This window comes from Rhea americana, unplaced genomic scaffold, assembly GCF_003343005.1.
Source record: "Rhea americana isolate MKP2758 unplaced genomic scaffold, rheAme1 scaffold_0, whole genome shotgun sequence".
NCBI classification, from domain to species: domain Eukaryota; kingdom Metazoa; phylum Chordata; class Aves; order Rheiformes; family Rheidae; genus Rhea; species Rhea americana.
This window is the reverse complement of record NW_028185037.1, coordinates 1,826,996-1,834,892: the sequence shown is the minus strand read 5'-3', so window position 1 is coordinate 1,834,892 and position 7,897 is coordinate 1,826,996. Positions and strand designations below refer to the sequence as shown.

Below are 7,897 nucleotides of genomic sequence, written 5' to 3'. Positions count from 1 at the left end.
CTCTTATTCGGCGGGGTAGGGAGCAAGTCAGTCCCGATGCTGCGATTATCCGCGACTTTTTGGAAGGTRCTTTTAAAGGCTACTTTCAAACTCCATCTTCTGAACTTGTAGCCATGCGGAGTTTGTACGATTTTCATTCCTGCTCCGGATTCCGCGTTGTTTGGCACGGCACTGTGCGGGRATGGGCGAAGGCGAGGGAAAGGTGCCCCTGGATAAGCAGATCGCAAAGCCAGGTTTAGGTAACACCGACCCTTCGGTCTAAAACTCCCAGCAACTCATACAATTCCTGTCRCTCGCTCTTTTATCAAAAAGGGGCAGGAATCTCGATTATTTCAAATAAACAGCCTCGAATCCGATCAGATAAACACGATTTATTCACTCTTGTAACCTAATAATTGCAGATGAATACAGAATCCTAAACTATTATTGGCTCGTTCCCAGCAGAGTCAAGAGGGTGGGAAAAACAGAGGAGGGAGGGAAGAGAAAGCAGAACGTCTGATGTATCCSGGACTCGGGCGGAGATGGATCTGGTTTTCGGAAGCTTTCTTCCAGCGAAGTTGTTGCCTTCCCAGCACACAAAGGGAGTGGAAACAACGACCTCCGAGGATACCCTGGCTTCCCCTCTCCCTTTGTGTGAGGATCACACACGTCCGGGCACTTCTTTATTTTATTTTATTTTATTTCCTTTAAACCAAAGAAGTGGCTGGGGTGAAATGCGTGGTTTCAAACCGCCAGTTCCAGATCTGCCTTTTTCTCAGGCCAGCTGAGGTTGTTGTTATTGTTACTGAAACATTTGGAGAGAATAGCAAAGGCATCTCTCATCCAGTCAGGCAGGGGAGGGCCACATTGCAGAAAATGGACTGAAGGGATGTGTTTATATTTGTAAAGTTAATTTAGATGAACGTTAGTTACGTAATAAGTATTATGATTATTTCGACTCTCCACTGTTTATTTTTTCAGGCGAAAATAAAATACTGGCGGGGAAGGGGGAGAAAAAGGGAATAGATCTAGCTGGAATTAAAGTATGCGTCAATGGTGGGGGAAGAAAGCAACCACACGACGATCTGCCCTTCCCGAAGTGTCCTGGGAAACAGGCATGCCTCGGTGCTTCGGGGGGCGGGCAGGGGAAGGGCCGTGCCGCCGGGGGGCTGCGCCGGGCCCCCGCCCGCCTCTTCCGCGGGTTTCCTCTGCTTTGCGGGGGCGGCGGTTTTATCATCTCCAAGGTTAAATTCATTATGGGGTTGAGACGTTTCCTTTAACTCCGTGTGTGAACCATCTCCTGCTTCTCAGCTTCACTTTCTAACAGACAGCCGGGGCTTCGAGGCAAGCCGGGGGTTAACGAAGGCTACACAAAGTTTCCCTTTTCATGGCAGATCAGGTACTGGGCTCCCGGCCAATTCATCAGGGCTCAGATCTTAACTTTACATCACTGCAAATTATACCCACACCACATTCAAGAAGAATTTTCCCATTCCAAATTCTCTTTCAAGCCATATTTAAACTGGCAAACCAAAAGCACATTTGCAGTTTAAAGACCCTTTGCAGACGCTCACTCAACAATAATCTGGAAATTAAAACATATATTCTCCGTAACTGTGACGGGCTGCCCACACATTGTCTGCAGAGTCACAACGCTGACAGGTATTTCTTTCGGAGCATTACYCTAGCTGTGGAAACAAGAGGCTGCCTCTCCATGTGTGGTATTTCGCCGAGTCTGAATTCCACATCTTGGAGCGCCTGCCTCGCCGTGGTTTTTTATTACATCGGGTGATTAGATTTAAATGTTTCGTTCGCCTCGCTATCAAGTAACTGGGAAAGACCACACCTTTCTAAAACGAGTTCCTAATCCTGCCAAAATCTGAGCAAACTAATGGAGAGCTGTTTCCATTTTTTCCCCTGAGCGGGGAGGTACATGGCTGCAATATACCTTTGATCACCGCTTTGCTCTCTCTGCCCCKGCAACGCTGCCTTCGTTCTCCGACGGCATCCTGGGCCACCGCTCTCCTCGACAGCCGCTGCCTATCTCGTTTCGAAATCCCACCAGCAAACTGCAGCCTCCAGCCGCAGCCGCCCAGCGGCCCCCGACGGCCGCGGCCCCGCGCTGCGCCGGCGGCAACACGCGCCCGCCCGCGGCGTCCCGCGGGGGCCGGGCGGCCGCCAGCCCCTCTCCGCCCGCAGCCGCCCCACGAGGCGTGCGGAGGCGGAGAAGGGCTTCCCTGGAGGGTTTCCACCTGTCGCGAGAGACGTTAACCGAGTCACCGTCCCCACGCCCGTTTGCGACTATTTCGCTACACGAAATACTTGGACCGACGAGAAATCACGTTCTCCTGAACAAAACAAACAAACAAACAAACAAAAAAATCGTGTTGCAAAAATTGGACCAAATGTTTCCSGCTCTCAGAGAGAAAGAAAAGAGCAAGCGGGTGCTTTGGATAATATTTYTGAGCGTTAAATCCGGAAGTGTCGGGATGCATCAGCACAACATACAGATCTGGCCACAACCAGCGAGGACTGAAACGTCCCCTCCCGCTCAGAGACCAGATTTCAGGCAAGCAGGGACTCCCAGCCCACCCCAGTCCGCCGCGCAACCGGCGCGGCAGCGAGCGCAAAGAAACGAGCATTTCTCCGTTCCGCTGCTTTTCGCCTGAAGGACTGCGAAGAGAGGAGGAGGATGCGGGCAGCGAGGCGCCCGGCGGCCCTGCCCGGCGCCGCGGTGCCGAGGCGGCAGCGGGCTGCCCGCTGCCCCGGCCTGCCCGGCTCCCCGGGACGGCATCGCCCCGCGGGCGACGGGAGAGAAACCCACCCGGAACCAAGATCCTCCCGTCCCCGCAAAATAAATGCGGCCTCGCAGCAAGCTCCGCCGATGGGTTTTCCTAGGTAATAAATAAATAATTAAACAGATAGGTAGATGGATAAAAGTCGTAGGCTCGAGTCCGAAACGAGCCATTGGAACTGCCTGACACATTTTGAATGACCCCTTTGCGGCTAGCAGAAGSGGCTCCGCGGTCCCGCACCGCCCTGCGGAGCTACCTGTGCCCCGGCGCAGCCGCAGGACCGCGGAGGACGCGCCTTGCGCCGCGGGCGGCGGCGGGGCTCTGCTTTCGCCCAGACCACCCTGCCCACCCCTCTCACTTCTTTGCCCAAATCCCCGTGCCAAACAAACAAACAAACAAAAAAACCCTCCCAAAGCCAAAATATGACAAAAGGGAGAGAAGAGTCGTCCGGCAACTGCTTTGGAAACGACCCCGCCGAGCCTGCGGCACCCACCTCCTCCCTCCTCTCCCTCCCTCGCCCCCCTCTCAGCTCTCCGCTCAATTCCCGCAGCCTCGGGAGAGGGGGAGAAAAAACCGAAATCCCGCGGGCGGAGGCAGTGCGGAGCCGCGGCCGCCTCCCCCAGCCCTCCGCGGGGCGCGGCGGCCCGGTGCCGCTGCGGAGCTCGGCGCTCCGCGGGCGCGGAGCAGCGGCCGCCGCGCTCGCTCCTTACCCGGGCGCGCGGCTCGCGTCGGAGGCGGCTGCTCGCTGCCGCGCTCCGGCCGTCTGGTCTGCATTAGTGTTTTTATAAGGGGCTCAAACAAATCGAATACAAGGTCACCAAATAATTAACAGTTGTGAATTCCCTCCTTCCCCATTAAAATACTTCCCTGCTTATATTTCATTTTCCTTCTGCCAACGACAACACTGCCTGGGCAAAGCCGCTGCGCAGATTACACTGCATTGCAGCTTTCGGTCCACCCAGAAACCCGCTGTTTTGCATAAACATGTTGCACTAGATGAACTTCAAGTGGGATTTACGCTCTTTTCTTCCGCTACATGAACAGCCGGGCCATTTCCAGCTTCTGCACGTGGGATCTTCCCTTCCTGCTCCTCCTGCCCCCTCTCCTCACCACTTTCGTGTCCTAACGGCAATAGTGAAATAACGATCATCGGACCCCTGCCCATCAGAATAAAATTCCTCTCAAGCGGAGCACGAAACTGCGTAAAGAAAAGTAGTGGGGGAAGAGAAATGAGACGATCTCGACCAATTTCAATTTTCTTCCCTCATACTCAGAGCTCAGCTTTTCGTACGCGAAGCAACCTCCGCGGTAACGCGGGTTCGGGAAAGTTTGCAGACACGAAAGGGAAACGCGAGCGCACGCTCCGGCAGCCTGCCCCGGTGGGGTTTGCTTCTCACGGGAGATCCCTCCGAAAACCGCGCTCCCTCACCCCACGATTATTTATGTTTTGTTTTCGGGTTGTCCCGAGCCGTGCCGCGTTTCTCGGCGCTTGCGGCTTTCCTTGTTTATAGCTCCCTTCTGCAGCTCCCTCCCGCTCCCTTTTCTCCTGCCTGGCGGAGTCCTTGCAGTTGCTAATTGTCCTGCCTTACTGTGGAGCTCCAGTGCTGGGGGTCCCGAGGCCACCGAGAGCACCATCTGCGTTTTAATGAGTTACTTCATGTGCCAACAGTAATTTTCCTACATTCAGCTAGGTCCTGTCTGATCTTGCGACCGTAACAAGGGGGAGCGAGTGGGGGGCGGGAGGGGTTGAGAAGGGGGAATGGCAGACCCTCTCCCCCCTTTCTGCATTTTTTTTCTAACGCTGCAAATAATGATAATGCCGCGGTGTGGCTTTCCTCGCTCTCAACCCAGCCTGAAAGTGATCTTATTAGCTCTAGGAGGAAAGGAAGAAACAGCACCGTGCTGGTGTCTGCACCGAGCTGCTCTTCCCGTCTTACCCGGGGACGCAGATGCTCGCGGAGGGGTCGGGGCGCAACGCGCAGCGCTGCGGCTCTGCTCGGCCGCTAGCGCCCCGGCGCCCCGCAAACGGCTGCCGAGCTTCATTTTTTAACAGCCCCTTTCCACTGGCTGACTTCATCTTGAAAACCCCTCGGAAACAGGCACGCACACAAGCCCAAACCACTCGGGAAGTGCATGTCTCGGTGCGACCGAAAGCCGCTTTAATACTCCTCCCTCAGCTGTTATCCCCCGAAATCGTGCAATTAAGGATACCCTGCGAGCAGACAAGGTATGGCCACGGCCGTCTCCTGCAGGACTCCTGCTTAGGTAAGCCCATCTAATTGGGTCAATTTGGGAGGCTATATTGTCTGCAAATGAATTGACAGAAACTTCCCCCCTCTGCTTTCCCCGAGCAAAGACTGTTCATCAGCAGCACAACTCCAGCTCGCCAATTAACTGGGCTAGGAGCCCACAGGGAGGTGGGCAGTAAAATAGCTACCACTTCAGAGGAACGGAAGTTCTCTTGAAGTTTTTGGTGATGTGCCATTGGCTGGTCCACTTCATTATGGGAGAGACTAGACAATATTTGATATGTTATGACATGAACACTCAATTAGATCACTGAGTTGAAATACTCCAATCAGTGGCTTGATGCTAAGCAACCCTCAGAAGGTCCAGCAGAAGGTCACAGCCTGTGACACATCAAATCAAAATCAATGGGGAAAAGTGAGGCTTTTCCTTAATCAAACCAGGACTTCTGTTCGCAAATCACTTCCCCCGGAGTAGAATCTCCCATGCAGCAAGATGAGCTAAATTTGTTAAATTAACTGTCTTTCTTCTAGTTATCAAGAATAAGATGATCTCGAATGCGGCTTTTTTTTCTTTTTTTTTCTTTTTTTCTTTTTTTTYCCCCTTCGCGGCTTACAGAATTAGCACCCATTTCCTCTCTTACGAGGAAAGCGGGTGAGGTCATTTTTATGGCTGAACTTTCGAAGCCCTATTTCTAGAAAGCGAGTCCCCCCCCCCGTCCCCTTTAACAACGATGAAAAAAACAAACCCCATAAGGCGAAGGCAGAAAGTAAATCTCCTTGTGCCCTCTCCCTCGCAAACGGCTGAGCTCTTCCGACGGGGGTGGCGGGGGCCCGACTTTGCACGCCGGCCCCGACGGGCAGCCCAAGCCCAGGCAGGCGCCGCACCGGGGTCGCGGTTAGTAAGGGGGCTAAGCTCGGCCCCACGCCGTGTTGAGGGGCGCTGAGGCGAGGAGAGGGCTCCCCACTTGGGGGAGGGAGGAGGTCGAGCGCTTTCCTGGGATTTGGTTTTGCTTCCTGAGTAAGCAGCTCGGGGAACTGCAGGGGCGCTTCCTCAGCGCTGCGTTTTGCTCAGAAATCGGCGTAAACCGGAGGAAGCGAAAGGGCTTTGGGGGCTGGCAGGGGCTGCTGAAGCCCGCRGCCGCGGCGGCTCGCTGTGCCTGCGCGGCCCGCCGCGGGCAGGTAGCTCCCGGGAGAGGGCAGCGGCGGAGAGGAGGGTCTTAACACAGGGAGGTGGGCAGCGGCGAATGTACAACCCTCATTAAAAACTAGTTAATTACTCCGTCATGAATGGTTCGCAAGCCAGGATAACGTAAAAAAAAAAAAAAAAAAAAAACACAAAAAAAAAACGGGGCGCGGAAAAAAAAAAAAAAAAAAAAAAAAAAAAAAAAAAAAAAAAAAAAAAAAAAAAAAAAGTTAGGGTTGGTAGTGGTAGCAGGGAAGGGGAGTCCTGTTTTTCTCTGGACCCCTAACAGACCTCCGCCCGCTGCCCAGAGTACGGGCCACACAAAACGAGGGAAAAGCAGAGCAAGGGCCTGGGCGGGCTGCACGTCGCGGAGGCGTCCCTGGAGCGGGCTGCGCGGCCTCGGCGCTGCCTGCGGCGGCGGGGGCACGGCGGGGACCTRGGGGGCCCGCTGCGGCCCGCCCCGTCGTACCTGCGCCTCCGCCTGCCGCGGGCTCGCCGCTGCCTCGGGCAGCGCAGAGCCGAGGGCCCGGAGGTTGCAGACCTGTTGCCACTGCTCACAGCCTAGGGATGGTTTGAGGGCTAAACCCCGCCAGCCCCAAAGCTTTAATGGGCGCAGGATCCGGCCCCGAAGCAGACGGCGAGCAGAGGGCGGGGTGGCAGCCGCAGCGGAGCCCCGCTGCGAGCCGCGCTCTGCCCGCTCCGTCGGGGGAGCTCGGGGCCGGGAGTTACCTGCGTTTCAAGCGGCCTCTCCGCGAGCTAAAGCGACAGGACTTGAGAGAGCCCGAGGAAACGCTGCTTCCCAGCCCGGGCGCTTTCAGTCGCGGCTGGTGCTCTCCCAGGTAATCCTGATAAAGCAACTCTACATTAGAGYAGCTTTGGGCAGCGAATGTTTTCCCTCGGTCAATCTGAACTTTATATTTGCCTTACAGCTGAAGCGATAAGAGAGATCCTTTCTTTGGCAGACGGAAATAAAACCAGAAGAGCAATTTCTCAAGGTTGCATTTACACCCAAACTGCGCCCGCAAATCTGGGGTTTGTTTTTCACTATCCCTTGCGGATTCGCAAACGAACACGCGTGTTTCTCGCACGCAGCATTTACGACCGCTGCAATCCAGGTTTACCGCTGCGGGCCAAATTGCTTTAAAATAAAACAAAGCAATCCACCATTTACCCAAAGATCCACTTTTCTATGGAAAAGAGGAAAAAAAAACCGCTAAAGCGACACTCTRCCCACTTGTCCAGCTCCCAGCTCCGCGGGAAGGCGGCCTCGCAGCGCGCTGCCCCGCGGCAGTGGAGCGCGGCGGCGAGGGTCTGCACGTCGGGRGTGGGGGCAGCCGTGTCCCGGCGAACTTACCTCGTCCCCGGTCTACAAAGCTAGTGATGGTGTTGGCGGACTTGGAGGACTGAAAAAAGCTGGCGTTGATGCCCAGTTTCTCCGCGATGGAGTAGGTCCTGAACAGAGACAGCATGTACTCGTGGGGCTCCGCCCGCGGGGGCGCCCGGCCCCCGGCGTGTCCCCCCTGCCGCGGGCGGCTCTCCCGGGGGGACCGCGGCACCCTGCGGCCCCGCCCGCCCTTGGAGGGGGCGGCGAGCTCCGCGGCGGCGGGGAGGGACGCCGGGCGGCAGCACGGTAAATCCCAGAGGAGGCTGGCGAGCAAGGCGGCGGAGAGCAGGGCCCGGCGCGCATTCAT

The 7,897-nt window shown here is 55.7% G+C and overlaps 1 protein-coding gene across 1 annotated transcript in view; it reads right to left on the bottom strand.

The window, feature by feature from the left end:
- The window catches only part of GDF6 (growth differentiation factor 6), a 19,965-nt gene extending 12,068 nt beyond the window's left edge, over positions 1–7,897 (bottom strand). Inside the window, exon 1 of the mRNA XM_085298496.1 lies at positions 7,561–7,897. Within this exon, the coding sequence (XP_085154622.1) occupies positions 7,561–7,897 (337 nt within the window). The remainder of the gene's footprint in view (positions 1–7,560) is intronic.